General features: G+C 39.6%; 4 protein-coding genes and 1 pseudogene across 5 annotated transcripts in view; 2 read left to right on the top strand and 3 right to left on the bottom strand.

The window, feature by feature from the left end:
• On the top strand, nt 1-1,383 carry LOC109130773 (putative pentatricopeptide repeat-containing protein At3g08820; the record flags this gene model as incomplete). Its single annotated transcript, XM_019240791.1, has 1 exon — nt 1-1,383. A coding segment is annotated over one exon (1,113 nt), but the record flags the coding sequence as incomplete, so codon positions are not given.
• Nucleotides 1,509-5,505, bottom strand: LOC104764571 (protein SIEL). The gene is made up of 8 exons (XM_010488124.2): nt 4,850-5,505; nt 4,662-4,745; nt 4,216-4,443; nt 3,877-4,068; nt 3,394-3,534; nt 3,200-3,289; nt 2,665-3,113; nt 1,509-2,573 (listed from the first exon to the last, which is right to left on the bottom strand). The coding sequence occupies exons 1-8, from the start codon at nt 5,468-5,470 to the stop codon at nt 1,628-1,630; spliced, it is 2,751 nt and encodes a 916-aa protein (XP_010486426.1). The 5' UTR covers nt 5,471-5,505; the 3' UTR covers nt 1,509-1,627.
• On the bottom strand, nt 5,614-8,650 carry LOC104764570 (TOM1-like protein 2). Its single transcript, XM_010488123.2, has 10 exons — nt 8,480-8,650; nt 8,097-8,175; nt 7,834-7,932; nt 7,620-7,733; nt 7,403-7,548; nt 7,235-7,316; nt 7,075-7,160; nt 6,812-6,976; nt 6,301-6,731; nt 5,614-6,208 (listed from the first exon to the last, which is right to left on the bottom strand). Exons 1-10 carry the CDS (start codon nt 8,578-8,580, stop codon nt 5,643-5,645), a joined length of 1,869 nt encoding a protein of 622 aa, XP_010486425.1. The 5' UTR covers nt 8,581-8,650; the 3' UTR covers nt 5,614-5,642.
• LOC104767379 lies at nt 9,596-13,766 on the bottom strand (annotated as a pseudogene).
• LOC104764569 (BRISC complex subunit Abro1-like) overlaps nt 14,196-16,455 on the top strand; it is a 4,303-nt gene continuing 2,043 nt past the window's right edge. The window contains exons 1-2 of one of the 2 annotated variants that reach the window (XM_010488122.2): nt 14,196-15,127; nt 15,298-15,637. In XM_010488122.2, the coding sequence (XP_010486424.1) occupies nt 14,237-15,127; nt 15,298-15,348 (942 nt within the window). In that variant the 5' untranslated portion in view covers nt 14,196-14,236 and the 3' untranslated portion in view covers nt 15,349-15,637. Of the gene's footprint in view, nt 15,128-15,297; nt 15,638-16,455 lie in introns of those variants that run through there. The other variant, XM_019240652.1, reaches the window with a different exon arrangement.

Below are 16,455 nucleotides of genomic sequence, written 5' to 3'. Positions count from 1 at the left end.
ATTGTCGGGTTTCTTTCTTCTTGTGCAAGCTTGGGAGCGCTTGATCTAGGTGAGTGGGGTATCAGTTTAATAGATAGGCATGAGTTCTTGAACAATCTGTTTATGGCCAATGCCCTGATCGACATGTATGCGAAATGTGGGGCTATGGCTCGAGGTTTTGAAGTATTTAAAGAAATGAAGGAGAAAGATATAGTGATCATGAATGCTGCAATTTCTGGTCTGGCCAAGAATGGCCACGTTAAGCTCGCATTTGCGGTTTTTGGACAAACAGAGAAGTTAGGTATCTCACCTGATGGGTCCACGTTCCTTGGACTGCTCTGTGGGTGCGTTCACGCTGGCCTAATTGAAGACGGGCTTCGTTTTTTTAACAGCATGAGCTGTGATTACGCTTTGAAACGCACTGTTGAACACTATGGTTGCATGGTAGATCTTTGGGGCAGAGCAGGGATGTTAGATGACGCATACCGTGTGATCTGCGATATGCCCCTAAAGCCAAACGTGATAATCTGGGGAGCGTTACTGAGCGGATGCAGACTGGTCAAAGATACGCGGTTAGCAGAAACTGTTCTTAAAGAACTCATAGCTTTGGAGCCATGGAATGCAGGAAACTATGTTCAATTATCCAACATATACTCTGTGAACGGCAGATGGGACGAAGCGGCTGAAGTGAGGGACAATATGAACAAGAAAGGTCTGAAGAAGATCCCGGGATATAGTTGGATAGAATTGGAAGGGACGGTCCATGAGTTTCTAGCAGATGATAAATCTCATCCTCTTAGCGACAAGATATATGGAAAGCTAGAAGAGTTGGGTAATGAAATGAGACTTATGGGTTTTGTTCCAACGACAGAGTTTGTTATGTTCGATGTTGAAGAGGAAGAAAAGGAAAGGGTCTTGGGGTATCACAGCGAGAAGCTTGCTGTTGCGTTTGGGCTGATCAGTACGGATCATGGCCAAGTGATTCGGGTAGTGAAGAATCTAAGGGTGTGTGGAGATTGTCATGAAGTGATGAAGTTGATATCGAAGATCACTAGACGAGAGATTGTTGTTAGAGACAACAATAGGTTTCATTGTTTTACTAACGGCTCTTGTTCTTGCAATGACTATTGGTGAAAAACGGCAGAATTTAATTTCACTTGTCATTTAATTGTTCAGAGCTTGACATTTTGTAAGAAATATACAACAGTTTTTAAAGTTGGTTATAAAAAGAGTTGGCAGACAGAATAGACCTTTTTTAGCAGGTCACATGTCTAAACACAGAAGATAACAACTCGGAGGAAGCAAAACAGTTGTCGGAGGTTGTGTAAGGATGCGTTTCCCGGTGGTTCGAGGACGCTCAGGGTAGCAAAAGCCTTCAAAATGCAGATTCTGGTAACTCGGAATAAAAAAAAAAGTTAGCTGGCTGCATAGCCTTTGAAATACATCTGACTTACCAGCCAGCTAACCTTAAACTTGCACTTAGACTGGACTTTGAATCTTGTTGAAGGAGGTGATAGCTGAAGATATTGTTGGAATACTAACGCATATGCTTTAGCTTTAACAGTTAGCAGTGTATAAAGTTTTTTTAGTTATCTCACACTGATCAATTTCTCAAAACAAGAATCTCTATAAGTACTTTTTGCAAAATTCATAAAATGTCAACTGTTCGTCCGTAGGTTCTTGAAACAAGGTTTAGGTGAACTTCTCTTTCCTTACACAGATAGGCCACTGGATGCTTGGGACCATGACGCCCTTTTCTGTAACAAATGTCTTCAGACAAACACTCCATGACTATTGAGACCCGCAATGTGAACATAGCAGCCCTCGGGGTCATGTAAGTTACTGCATTAAACATGAACTTCTTCTCTCTCGCATCTCCGTTGTAGAGGTTTGGATCCACGTACACAAACTGGCAAGTTTCATCGCTTCTGGATATTCTCAGCCACAAACAGGTATCCCTTGGGACATTAAGCAGCGTGATCTCACACTGAATAGCCACTGGGAGACCAGGCAAAAACGAAATCGGACTGTAAGGACCATTACCAGGAACCTCTAACTCTGCGCTCACACACTGCAGATTACTAGAGAACGTAAACTGTTCCGGAGAGAAGCAACTAAATATCTTGATGAGATGAAGCAGTCTACAGCAATTTATATTAGCAGAGCTCCCAATCTCTAGCAATGACTTCTTAGTTTCAGTTAGAAAATCTGATGGTTTGGTGCATTGTTGTTCGTGGTGGAGCTCTAATTGAGATATCGTTGAAGTTAGCTTCTCCATGCAGCTAAGGCGGCAGCAAGTCTCAAATCTATATAACCTTAACAAGCAACCAAAAATTACTAGCTCCATTACTAACGACACCTCCATAGACAAGCCTGTGAATCTACACCTTATCTCCATCAGTTTTATCTCTACCTCTTCCATCAGTATTTCCAGTTCTACAGATCTGCACGTGCTGATGTGTCTTGAGTATTCGAAATGAGACCATACTTGAGCGAGAAGTTCTATTATGTGAATGTACTGACACATAAACTGCAATGCACCAATGGAGATTGAAGAATCGGCTGTCAAAATTGCTAACTCCCGTTTGCAAGCCCTGGACAAGAAGACAAGAAACACATTAGTTAGGGTACACCTGAAACAATGATTCAGAGGCTGGAATTTTAATAGATTGTAAGCTGTAAAACCTCAACGCTCGGAGTGCTTCTTTCGAGCACCCTGATAGTGATAACAACCAGGCAGCCTTTATCTTCAACAGTATATAGTTAACAAACTTGAGTGCTTGATTACTCTCATTAGATATATCTTTGCTTGGTAGTAAGACAGGGTGTCCAGCAAAATCTGCATTACCGTGCCTATATGCATGAAAAAATATATCTCCTTTGTTGAATTCTGTACCCGAAGAAGCAGAAAGAATAGTGCAATGAGTCAAGTAAGCCAAAAGCGTATCCTGGTCCATCATCTCATGAAGTCCACGAGAGAATTTCCCCAGCATTGCAAGTGAATATGAAAAAGCCAGGGGTGGTACGGAGGTGATGCTTTGTTTGTTTGAGAGAGGGGCTGAGATTATCAGCATAAGAGATGCAGATAAGTGTTGGCTGTTGAATTCAGATTTATTTCCGGAAGCTGTCCCTAGCTGGAGAGTATGCAAGAGTAAGCAATGAAAATAATTTATATGCCTATAGTTAACAAAAAAAGAGTGATAAAAAGTTTCTCGTTTACCTTTTCACTAAATCTCTTAACCAGACTGGCTAAGAACTTTGCGTGTTTTTTTCCGAAATGGAACAGGGCAGACAAGGTATCAGGTTCGTCCTAGGATGAAATAGCAAGAAAATTAAGGTTCAGAAGAAGAAAAAGAAAAGGAAAGAATTGATAAAATCAGAAGCTACTTCATCTCTGTAGATAACTGTACCAACCTGTGGATACATCTCTAAACTTTTTAGGACGCCATCAACACATTTGTCGACCAGCTTCAAATCAGGCAGCTTTGCCAGTTTAAGAATGTTTCTAGCCTCAACTCTTATGTTCTCAGAAGTATCAACAATAGCTTCCAAAAACTGCAAAGTCAAGTAGAAGGTCTTTATCAAAACTCGTAGCAAAGATATAGCCAAATAGAACCAAGTGACAATCATGGAGTCAGTGGCAGCGAGGCTAGTTTAGTACCAAATCACTTATTGTCTCGTTAAGCATTAGGCCCTAGAGTGCAAAGAATTATGGAGCTACTTCAGTGGGCCTAAACTCATAGAGGTTGGTTATATGCATAAAACCTGGACCACACGAGACAACATACCAAAGTTATGAAGTATAGCAAGAGAAGTATTGCATCTGCATTCTCATAAGCTGTTTGCCTACTCATTACAATAGAAAGAAATAAAAAGGCAGAAGATATGGTGACTTACGGCGGGCATATAAGTTTCCTGTATCTTCAGGTCCCCCGAGTCTGCTATATGATGCAATGCATCTAAAGCTTTCAACTTGACAACCATATAATCATCGTATAGCATATCCATCAATAGGTAAACAGCTTCATCTGGGAATTTGATAGAATTTACTGAGAGGGAGTGGAAGGAGTCAACCGCAGCTTCCCGTACCTTCAAAAATGATGCATATAAATGCTGTTAATAAAAGTCCAGAAACAATAAAAACTCAACTAAATTCTTTTCTACGGAACTTACTTAACAGGATTGCACATAAAGGCACCATAACAAAACGAAAAAGGAATTTTCTTATAAGTATACCTCGTAGAATTCATCTTCAAAACCATGGATGAAAACTCCAGCTGCAGCAGCGACATCAGCTGATACATTCGAAAGATGATTCTGCGGTTTCTTCCCTTTTCCTGCTCCCAATAATTTTTTAGAAATTGTTTGCAATATAATGCTTTCTGATGCAGTTCCTATAATCCCAAATCCCCTGAAGACCTCAACCCTCACGTCTACACTCATATCTCTCACGATAGAACAAAGCTGAAATCATGTTTATAAGAAAACATCAGACATTTGGTTATTTAAGCTCGTTTGCAAAATACAATTTAAAACTTCACCATGTTTATTTCATACAGTGGATATCACAAAACTGACTCGTCACTGTATCAATTCGTAGCTAGGTATAAGACAGCTCCAAACACGAAATTGGTAATTTCATAGACTTCAAATGCTACACAAGCCAAAGAGGAGCTAGTTACCTGGAGAAACACAGCATCTGTACATTCTCTTCTGTCCACCTCTTCCTCCTTGGATGCAATCATCACTTTGCCCCATACACTGACCTGAACATTCGAAAAGTTGCCAACTCCCCAATTAGATATAATCAGATCATTAGCTTATAACAATTCTTTCAACCGCAATTTCATAAAATCAAAGAGAAACTTACTGCACGAACTGCAGAAGATCTGACGCTATCTTCAGCATCGCCCAAAACCTCAACAGCACGAGTATAGCAACCTTCCACGGCATGAGCGTGATTCAAGTCACCAGCCTTACATATACTAATCAATCCATCCAGAGCTAGTTTTCTGATATACGGATACGGATCCTTGGTAAACCCTAAAAACAAGGTGAAAAGTACGGACGACGGGACATTGAACCTCTCCGCGTGCCTAAGTAGCCACAGCCGAGACGATATAGGTGCTCCGAGACAAATCGACGCAAATACCTCGCCGTCGATTTTGGAAAGCGCGGCGGCGAGGCTAGGGTATCTTTCGGATACCGACGCCAGCACAGCAAGCGATTCCACGGCGGCGGAGTTTTGAAGGCGGAGTAAGTTGGAAAGGACCGAGTCGAAGATCTGTGGTGCTAATTCCTTTCGCCGGAAGGAAAGGTCGGAGAGTAGCTTGAGGATGTGGTGAAGAATCGGCGAGTCCCCTCGACTCAGAAGACCAGTAAGGAAATCGAACACCGAGGAAATTACAGAGTCGTAAGTGTCGGCGTTGATAATGAGTGATCTAATAGAAGCTAGAGTGTCGAGAGAGATCGAGTCGTCGTCTTCCTCCATTGAAGAAGAAGAAGTGAGAATTTCTCAATTTTTATTTGGCGGCGACAAAAAGATTAATAGTTTTGATATTTATTTCAAAAGTCAACATAAATTTTTAGACCAATAAAAAAAAAGTCAAACATTTTTGAAATCTCTAAATTTGAAGTAAAAAAAAAAATGGTGGTGTGAAATTTTACATACTACCAGCTAGTCCTGAAGTGGGTTTCTTGAACTTGGAGAGTTCAACAAGATCACCAAACAACTTGTCTTCTGGTTTCTTATTCATTGGCTTCATCATTGGTGGATGGTTAAGAGCCAAAGGCTGTTGTTGATGATGAGAAGAAACTTGGTAGGGGTTTGTATTGTTGTTTCCATTCTCTTGAAGAGACATGCCGTACATTTGTTGTTCTAGAAGGTACTGTTGTGGTGGCTGAGCTTGTCCTCCTCCGTAGCCTCCTCCGTACATGGCGGGATTGTAATTGTTGTTTATGACGTTTGGGTTGTGGCCAAAGGGTGGCATGTGGCCTCCTGTCATTGGAGGGAGGAACATTCCGAACAAGTTGTTGTTGTTGTTGTTGTTGTTCTGGGGATGAGGAGACCCGCCTTGAGGGTTGTAACCGAAGGGTTGATGACTGTGTGTGGTGATGACCACTTGAGTCACTTGCATTGGATGAGTAGGAGAGTATTGAGGGCTAGAGCTTGGAGATTGAGCTTCCCATGGTGGTGGGGGTAATGCTAGTACATTGTTGTTTTGTCCACCTTACAATTTAAAGAGATAACAAGTTAGTATACTAATTAGCTAGTCTTTGTAGGTACCAATATCAGTCTGAGTTTCAGTCCAAAGTGCATACCATAGTGAGGAGAGGCAGGCGGGCTAAAGCTAGGCGAAAAGGGTTGGTTTCCGTAGGCAGGAGAAGATGGTTGTTGGTGTTGTTGGGTAATTTGGAGATTCCAAACAGGACCAGATGACCCTTGTCCATAAAAAGGTTGCTCTTGATGGCCAGCTGGTCCAAATCCATTTGAGTGATGTTGTTGCACCATCTGATTCTGTGCGTGTGGATTCGAAGTAGGAGTAGAGCTTTCGCAGTTGTTATCTGATAACATATCGATTAAGACAATGGAGTTATCTGGCGTTGCTACGGGACTACTTGGTTGCGGAGGTCCGAGAGGAACAAGGGCTAATGAGTTTTCCGCATTCGGAGTCTCAAAGTCATCACCACTTAGAAGGTCTATTTTTGGACCATTTGTTGCAGAAGCCACAACAGTACAAGCTTTAGTTTCACTGCAAAACAAATTTTATATATTTTAGAATGTCATAGTCAAACTTAGTCAAGAACCCAAAAAACTAGAGCTGTTTCTTACCTTGAACCAACATCTATGATCTGAGTTGTGTCCTTAGGAACTTCCTTTTTAGATTTATCTTCCTTTTCTATCATACTGTTTCCAGAGGCGATGGATTCGTGCTTTGCAAGTAGGCGCTGCAAATCGTCATTTAAGGCTAGGCCTTGGCAAAGCAATGATTCATCTCTGACACATGAACCAAAACGTATATAGTAATCATGTATTCGTCATAACTGTTAGAAATTTCAAAACACAATTATGAAGTTAACGTTTTAGATCTTTACGATGTCGAGTTTACAAGGTGTACTACTCTTTGCTTATAGGTGCGACATTGGCCAACGAGATCTACAAGAACCTCTTGTTTAAGCCCCTGCAAAGGTGACACCAATATAATATGTTACCAAAATGTTACATACCTTCTTTTCAGAATTTGGATTAACATACCTCTTTGTTGTTTTTATCTATTGCGTTCATCATTTCAGCTAAGACATCCATTATTCCTCTAGCATTTTGAATTTCTGTCAAACTTCAACCAAACAATGCTATTTTATCAATCTTTTTATTTTCAATATTCCTAGAAAACAGTGGGCAAATAAATATCAAGATAAACACCTCAAAGTTGGAAATTCTGACTCTGTTGAAGTATCAGTAGCTGCTTGTCTAGCATTACGAGAACTCTGAGGGTACGTTATCGAAAGACCAGTTTGTCCTGAACTGAGTGTGGTATGAGGTCTTTGAGGGAATACAGTTCCTGCCCGCTGCAAATAGATAAAGAAAATAAATGAAATCATGTGAACCATGCATATTACAGCAAAAAAATGAAACATACCAACAGTTCTTGGTATGCTGCATAATATTGTGGATGTCTTCCTTGTGGACCTGAAAAGCTCTCTTGCCAAGTATCTATAAGTATCAATATCTTCTCCCTCACTTGGATGTTAGGCTATAATTTTTACAAAAACAACATGATAAGTTTGGTGTGACACAAAAATGATCATAGATGAAACAATAGTTAAAAAAAAAGAATCATATAGTATCCTGACCTTCTTTTTGGCCATCTTCACCATCTTATGAAGTATATCCTTCTCTGCAACTTGCATATGAATAAGTTCCCCACAATTGTTCATAATTGTCTCTAGTAACTACAATTGTAACAATCCCAAATATACATGTTTAAACTGAAGTGAAAAAGGGGAAAAAATAAAAGTAAATATCTAAAAACTATATTGGTTGTTTGCATATCAAACTGAAAGTGAAGTTTGGTTTTCAATTATTATGTAAGAACATTTCATTGAATAGAACTTACTGTAAGAGCCAAAAGCTGAACCTTGGAAGTCCTACTAGTAAGCCTCTTCTTTATGCCACTCACTACCTCTCTTGTTTGCCTACAAACACACTCACATATCAAAAAACGATGATATAGAACCAAAAAGAAAAATCAAAACCAAATTAAATGCAAACCATCAAAAACTTCAATGATCAACACAAATCTAGTATAACATGTTAGGATTAACAAAAAAAAATACCACTAATATTGTTATTAAGATATCAAAAAGAAGAATTGCATGTATTCTCTTTAGGACATCATAAGTTCAACTATTATTGATTGTCCTTTAGAACATTGTTTCTGATCGACCAGATCGAGGATTTTCCGATCATAGAAAAATATTTAGTGAAGAAAGGTCGTACCCAGGCTCATGATTAAGCATGTCACATATCTCGAGGTTCATAGCCCAATCAGGGCCAATGAGCAGGTCACTTGTGGCCCTATCAACCAATGGATGCACCATCTTCTTCGTTTTTTTCCTCTTGTCTTTCAAAACTCCGAACTAAGAGAAGTGTTGTTTTGTTCCTCGTAATATGCAAAACAAGAAAACTATTAGCTCTTCTTAATTAGCAACTAGAAAATAATACGGCGACACTTGTTAACACCGTTGCTACGTCAAAGCAGAAGATTAAGGAACTAATTGACCTTTCATATTTTCCCTTTAAAATGTTTTTTTCTATTAAATTGGGCCTTTAGGTGAGTGAATAAACGAGCTTCGAATATAGAAACTCATCCCGTTTTTCTAACAATAAAACGACACGCTAACCACTCTTTGAAACGTGAAACGCCACGTCGTCTTTAACATGTCCTGAAGATGCGGTAACAGTAGAGTTGGATTCTTCCATGCGAACACCGTGAGAGGCTGGAGATGTATATGGACATGCTATTCTTCATCAAGAAACCCGATACCTTGTTACGAAAGCTACTGAATGGAGGCCAAGTGTTTATCCGGAAAAAAAGGTCACCGTGTGATGTGTGGCGAACCATGTTCATAAAATCTTGGCGGATACGTTAGGGGTCGACTGCACTAACCTAACGAGTTTTCATAATCTAATTGAGAAACTATTCAATTTTTCGACGTCAAACTTTTCATATTCTCTAACTCTTTACCTCTTCAAGAACTCTGTTTTACGGTTTTACAAGTCCATCATCCGGTTTCTTTTGTCTTGACAGTTTGGCTTACCTGAGAGAGTAAGCTTAAAAATCATCGATATAGATTGTTGACTCCGGTTTGTTTCGTATAATGTGGTCGTAATATATAGTTTGGTGGCCTTAATATTATTAGTGTGTAATAGTTTGGCTTAATTAGCTTTTTGTATCCTTTCATTTTCTGCCTGTTCTCCTCTTTGTAATGATTTTGTGATATTAATAAATATTCAATCCTCAACTTAACAGAAAAATAAAGATAAAAAGAAATTTAAATATATAAAAATCAAAATTAAAAAGCTTTGGATGGGCATGTTGATCACTCTCCAGTCTTAACGGAATGCAACGATGCTACTCTCAGAACTGATCAATCTACTTGCTTAATCATTCCCGACGATTCTTTCCAGCTGCAAACAAACATCACATTGGATCCATATAAACAACACTTGCATCAGACCGAGTGAACAAAATGACAAGCAAAACCAATTAAGAATTTGTTATATAGGAAAATAATACTAAGAGAAGAACAAAATACTGATCTCTAAGCTTAATATTTTCCAATTAAGAGTTGAGGAACTAGTAAGTAGTTGAATCGATGGAGGACACAAAATGACAAAGGTATGACTCTCTCATTGTGTAAAAAACCATCAGAAGACTTACCTGGCGCACATCATAACGAGAAAAAAGCACAGTGGACACCATGTCATCTGATTCTTCAAGCATGTTCGTTATCCGAGGGTAAAACTCCTTCCGCTCCGGCAGAGAATAAACAATTAATTTCTTTATGCCGCGGACCTGATACCAGAGAAGCCGACATTGATCAGAAATAGTTATTTAATCCGAACCTAAAACAAAAGATGAAAAAGAAAACCTTGTATCCCCAAAAGAAGTATGCTCTCTCAGTGTAAAGGATGATCTGTTTACTCCCGTCAAAAAACTCTTGTCGTGCACCGGATTTAACTTCTGTGCTTGCATATCTGAGAAGTGGAGGATAGTCACGATTAACAACCATCCAATCAAATTAAACAATTCCGGATAACACAATGCTTCAAAATAGGGGAACAAATGGTCTCACTCGTCAAGAAAACAGAAAGAGGCATTTTGCGAATTCAGAAACTTTGCAAGCATGTAGAACTCGAAGTAAGAATTGATAAAGATCATTACTCCACCCTACAAACATGATTAAAAAAATACGACAAATCAAGCTCCCAAATTTACGTGATACCAAGGCTGTCTTTTTAGTATAGACCACTCCGATGTTGTTGTCCATTATCTTTTTTAGTGGAAACTTTATAAAGTATGGACATCAAAATTGCTCAAACTTTGAATGATGGGAGTACCTGAACAGAATCTCTTATCCTTGGGAACACCTGTACCAAAAAGAAGAAGATAATCAGTATTTAGCAAAATTGTTAACGAAGAAACATTAAAAGTATAATCTGTGTAGTAACACTACTTTCAATGGTACATAAACAAAAATTCAACAATAAAATGTGGCAATGCAAAATATCATCCGTCATATATTTTCTTTATCCATGAACATGTAACAAATCAAAACTAGATCTTTTTGGTAAAATATTCAAAACGTGGCATGGAGGTTGCATCAACATGAGCATCAAAACGTGGCATGAACATGAGCATCGTTAGCATGGACCATGGAGGTTGCATCAAATCTTTCAAAAAACTGCAACAAAGACGAAAGAGATAAGATGTCTACAACATTTATGTTGAACTAAGATGATATATTTATTATACCTGAGTGGCATTGCACAACACTTCCTTAAGAACACCATCGTACGCACACTCCAGCTTCATCTGCATTAATTCAACTAATCGCGTGATGGGAAATTTTTTAATATAAAAACTGCAATCTTGGTTTGGAGGAGACATAATAGTTCAATTCAAACTACAGTAGTAGTAGGTAGTAGTCTCTGGCCTAGCCATCCCGTCAATCATCTATCTAATACCCTCATAACGCAAGAAACAAAAATATACCCGCAAAAGAGAAATCCCACACCCACCTTTCCTTGATAGTTCAAGCAATGATGATTGAATAGAGAATTCATTTCTGCAAAGAAATATTCTCCGGGTTAGTGATACGAGTTTGAAAACTTAACCATAATCAGGGGTTATGGAAATATATAGCAAAAGCACAGACAAAAATGGAATATTGCCACATGTGAAAAAAAAAGGCAGTGGGCAGAACAAAACCTGCGGTTAAATAAGAGCTTATAATTATTGACTGCCGATAGAACCGTGCATGTCCATCCAGATACCTAAACATAAGACTGACTTTACTGAGAGATTCTGACATAGTTGAGCAGTGGGACATATACATCTTATTAGAGAGAATAAGTTGCAAGTTAGAAAAAGAACTACATACAACGGTCGGACTCGCATGATGTTGGTACCATGTGGTTTTGATGGCAATCTATTTAATTGTTTGAAGACTGTATCAACGTGCTTCCAATTCTGCATAGACATTACATCTGCATGATCGATAACCAAAACCTATCCAAATGTAAATGAAAGAAATATTAGTAACTTCAACAAGGAGATGCAAAAAATATGACTTACAATATTTGCAACCACAGGCAGAAACAGACGGATGGTAGTCTAATGTAAATGATCAATGTTGGCATCAATGATAAACAAAATTACCTCGATGGAGGAAAGATAATCAACATCTTTTTCCTTGTTCTCTTCTGCTTTACCAATGGCTTGAACTATCCCAAGGGGTGAAGCAATAATCATGTCCGAGGAATAGAAATCACCATACAGCCTAATGCTCTTCTTTGTATGCTTAATGCCTATCATAAAGGAATCATCATCGTTCCCATCACCAATAAGGGCTTGCCAATCAGAAGGTTTTTCTGATATCCCATTTTCCCACGTGCTCACATCACATCCAAATTCCTTATTAAACCGGTCAAGGTATTCTACATTAACCTGAAACCAATGAATACAGGGCAACTCGAGACATAATCAGTAACTGAGACAATATCAGTGACATTCACCACGTGTGCCGGAAAAAAATTTGTATATACCCTCTGAGATTCTGGAGTTAGTTGAATGAGCCTCATCACAGCGCGAAAAGCAATACTCTTGTATGGAAGTAGAATCAGTACCTGGATATACATACAAGAAATGTAAGACCAATTTGGCAAATATTGCGAGGAGCAACAGATTTGATCACAAAAGGGATCACCTTTGGACGAGTAAATCCTTGGTCTCGAAATCCATCATCAGAGAGAAGTTCCTCTTCAGAAAGATTGGAAATTTTACATTCGTTCTTCTTGACAAGATCTCTAGTTCTGAGAATGTGATTCAACTGCAATAAGACAAACTGACTTCAATAAAACGGAGAAATGCCAAGTGGAATAATGAAAAGCAATCAACATAAAGAAAAAAAAGTATGCACATACAGAATGCATAAGGTATGCGTCCATGTGACTGGTGTCTTCTCTACGGCCTCCATTGCAAAAGGGTCTCTTGTTAGAATGAAAAATATCCAGATAGCTGTTGCCTAGAAAATATCAAATACTAAAGTCAATATGAGAAATCTATACATATAACAAGACCAAAAGAAAATAAAAAAGGGGTGATTCGTCAGAATCCGATACATACAAATGGAGAAGAATCTTCTTCTGTTAGATGAGCAAAAATCTTTTCCTCCAGATTTCTCGTATAACTGAAGCCAGTGCTTATATAACTTAGGCTTGAGACCATAAGTTGGATCACTCTGAGAACCTGTGAAAAAATGTGATTCGTAAGAGTGTGGAAGGCAAACTCGGCAACAATATTTTTGGTTGCTGGACAATGTTATAAGCAGACAATACATACATGAAGAAAATTTGGTCTAGTTCCTTTCCAGGTGCAATTTGGCATGCCAATGGCAGGTGCTTCCCATTTAAACTCCCAGTTGCCTTTTGGTAAAGTATTTACTTCTTCAGTTGATAATATGTGACTAAGGTGCTCTCTAAATGCACTAGTAGATGAAGATTGGCCATTGGTACACAACTCCTGCTCCTCATCATCCGTTTCAAAATCTTCTTCTTCCTCATTATGAAGATTATGATTCTCCTGCCCTGTGTTCCTAGTAACAGCACCGAGACTTTCCTGAACAGCCCCTTTAATAAAGACAAGACAAGATAACAAGTATGATTTAGAACGATGAATGCAACAAATACAACCAAGAGGACCGTGATAAGGAAAAGCATACCTTGAATCACATCAACCTCAGCGGACCCACTGTTTTCCTTATCCTCAACTCCTTCTGTGTCGCTTTTACCTTCTTCCTCCATGTGCCTGTTAAAAAAAATGCCACAGAGGAACAAGAATGGCAAAAATATACAAAATAACTAACGAGTGCACATACATCAATGCAAATAACCAAAATTACAACTAAATGATTGAAACTTGGCAACACAGTTACCTTCTTTTGTTCATACGGGCAACAACTTTGTTAGATAAACCGAGAGATGCCAGAAAATTATCATACATTGTGGGTTCTCTATAACAAACCATTGCTTCCGAGTCTACAAGACGCAGAGAAAGAGTTAATTAACCTCGACATACAATCTGAAAACAACTGCAGAAATGACCAAGAGCTAACATACGTAGAACCGGATCACGTTCACACTTGTTGGGATTTCTCTGTCTGGATCACCATTGGAGCGAACTTGTGTTGAAAGAAAACCCCAAGTTCGGCGGCTTCGTATAACAAAAACGTTTTTGCATTGACCTTTCATATTAAAAATGTTTTTTTTTCTATTTAATTGGGCCTTTAAATAAACGGGCTTAGAATATGGAATCTCATCCCGTTTTTTTAACAACAAAACGACACGCTAACCACTCTCTGAATCACGAAACGCCACGTCGTCTTTAACATGTCCTGAAGATGCGGTTTTTTTATTTGCAGAGAGCCTTCAGTGACGTCATATTTTCCGCTCGTTGTGCTCTTTCTCGTCGCCATGGACGATCTCTCACTTGAGAAAATCGAGATTTCGGGTTCAATATTGGCGTCGATGATTCAACGAGCTTCCTCCTCTCCCAGTGACGTCGATGGCTTGATCTTCGGTCAAATCCACCGCATCGTCTCCTCTAATCTGTCCGACGACTCTCCGGCGGATTCGTTCTCCTCGAGTTCCTCGTCTGATCAAATTGTAGCCACCGTTACGAGTTTCGCCTGCTCTGGTAAGACCGTCTCATTCTACGATCCGCTTGGCCGAGTTAACTCCCGTCGAGTCGATTCCCTCCGCGTCGACTCGCCGGACCGCTTAATTGGCTGGTTCTCCGCCCGTCGGAAAACCGCTAACCGTCCCTCAATGAGAGAGTCAGCCGTCACTTCGTCTCTCTCGTCTCAATTTCACTTGCCGATCGAGGATTCGCAAAACCCTAAATCGACGAACATGGCTTCATCCGTGTTCTTCCTTCTCACTACGCCATCGACTGATCAGTGCATTCACACGCACGAGTACCGTGCGTACCAGTTCCGATCCTCGAAACAACGGCTCGAACCGAGATCAGTTGGTGTAGTCAACATTGGACCGGCGTTTCGAGGCCACTACGGTTCGTTTATCCCGAAATCGGGATTTCCGCCGCTGGTCTGCGAGTTGGATAGCTCAGCCATGGTCGTGGATAGGGATGAGGGTTCCTTGGGTGCGAAGAAGCAAGCAGCGAAAGATCAGAAGGAGATCGATGCTTTGGCTGAAGGGTTACAAGTTGGAGACTTGAAACGTTTGGTTGGAGCTGAAGCTGCGAGTTTCACTGGCGGGATTGAAGATATGTATGAGAGAATGTTGGCCAAGATCCAAAGCTTGGCTTCGGATGTTGAGACGAGCTCGGCTTTCGTATTTCAACAGGTACCAATAAACGAAACCACCTTTAAAGCTATAGGAACTTCGAAAATTCGATAATTTTTTTGTGTTCCTGAGTGAGTAGTTTAAGCTGCTGCACAAAGGTTGTCTAGAAAGCCAATCATTATAAGTTTATAATGCCACAAATTGTGTAATATATTTCTTGCTTCTTTCAGGAGAAACATAATCGGAAGTTGAGAAATCGGGTTGCCAGAATCGGGCGATGAAGCTTCTTTTGAGTTTCTGTTCTTGTATCAAGGTTTTTTTCAGTGTATTAATATACTTGGAAGTTGGAACTCTCTACCTTAAGGGTACCGTGCAGTACAGTACTGGCTAGCTATGGCGCAACTGGAATTATATGGAGGAGACATTTTGTATTACAGTTTAGCTAATTTTTTGTTAAACCTTTGCTGGCTAAATTGTGCTTGATCAGAAGATATCTCGTTTTCCTTCTATGGCTAGTTTTTGTTAGAGAACAATCTATAGTGGAATTGATTCATGTCAAGAGTTCTATAACTGAGCATATTCAAGCCTGGTCACGGGACTTGTCACCATTACAAATAATGGAACGGTGTCTCAGTTTGACACCGTTTTTAATCAGAGTCCTGATACGTTCATCAACATTCTTCATCATTCTTAAAAACACTAGCGCTGCTTCTTCCTACTCATCCTAACGCAGACAACAATCATTCTTAGGGATTCTAACTAAATTGTGCAATAGGGTTTGGCAGTGCCGGGGGAGGATGACTCAGTGACACGTGTGGTATTGTCTATAAACAAAACGACGTCGTTGCGTTTTAAAATTCAGGCAGCAAGAAAGTTCGTGTAAAGTCAAGGTCGGTCACTTGACCTCTACGATAACTATGCATACACAATACCGAATGATAGATTTTACATCAAAGACTTTGTTTTTTGAACATTAGGTAGAGAGAGCCCGAATCCGACCCAAAATATTAGAATGTACCCGAACAAATCCTAAACTTGTAGACCCCAAAAAACCGAACCCAAAGTCGCCGCATGACCATCAAGTGGCTAGCCTCGTTGGAACAGGGCTGCGGTTCATCCTTTCAGCTACCCCGTTTTGTTGAGGGGTGTATGCACTGTTTGTACCAGGGTTTACACAGTTTAAACAAATAAAGATTTTGTGGGAAAGAGTAAGCAAGTTCTTTATTAATCGGGGAGAACGTGAGATCGTCACTTAAAACAAGTCGGATTAGAGCTTGTTAGTCCACAAACGAACTAGTAAGCTTAAAGTGACGAACTGAAAGCAAGAACGAATTATACGAAAGACAATAGCAGTTTTCGATGCAAAGTATTGCTCTGTAGGTATTGTC

The sequence above is a fragment of the Camelina sativa genome, chromosome 19, assembly GCF_000633955.1.
Source record: "Camelina sativa cultivar DH55 chromosome 19, Cs, whole genome shotgun sequence".
Lineage (NCBI taxonomy): Eukaryota > Viridiplantae > Streptophyta > Magnoliopsida > Brassicales > Brassicaceae > Camelina > Camelina sativa.
Note: the sequence above shows the minus strand (reverse complement) of the source record. Positions and strands in the feature narration are given on the sequence as shown.

What these genes read in the sequence shown, in the direction of transcription:
- LOC104764571 (XM_010488124.2), bottom strand. Translation starts at nt 5,470, where the DNA reads ATGGAGGAAGACGACGACTCGATCTCTCTCGACACTCTAGCTTCTATT. An exon ending in GTTTAGAGATGTATCCACAG is followed by an intron (nt 3,290 to 3,393) that starts GTTGGTACAGTT and finishes ATTTCATCCTAG; the next exon opens with GACGAACCTGATACCTTGTC. An exon ending in GAAGCACTCCGAGCGTTGAG is followed by an intron (nt 2,574 to 2,664) that starts GTTTTACAGCTT and finishes CTTCTTGTCCAG; the next exon opens with GGCTTGCAAACGGGAGTTAG.
- LOC104764570 (XM_010488123.2), bottom strand. Translation starts at nt 8,580, where the DNA reads ATGGTGCATCCATTGGTTGATAGGGCCACAAGTGACCTGCTCATTGGC. An exon ending in TTCAGCTTTTGGCTCTTACA is followed by an intron (nt 7,933 to 8,096) that starts GTAAGTTCTATT and finishes TTACAATTGTAG; the next exon opens with TTACTAGAGACAATTATGAA. An exon ending in ATCATAGATGTTGGTTCAAG is followed by an intron (nt 6,732 to 6,811) that starts GTAAGAAACAGC and finishes TTTGTTTTGCAG; the next exon opens with TGAAACTAAAGCTTGTACTG.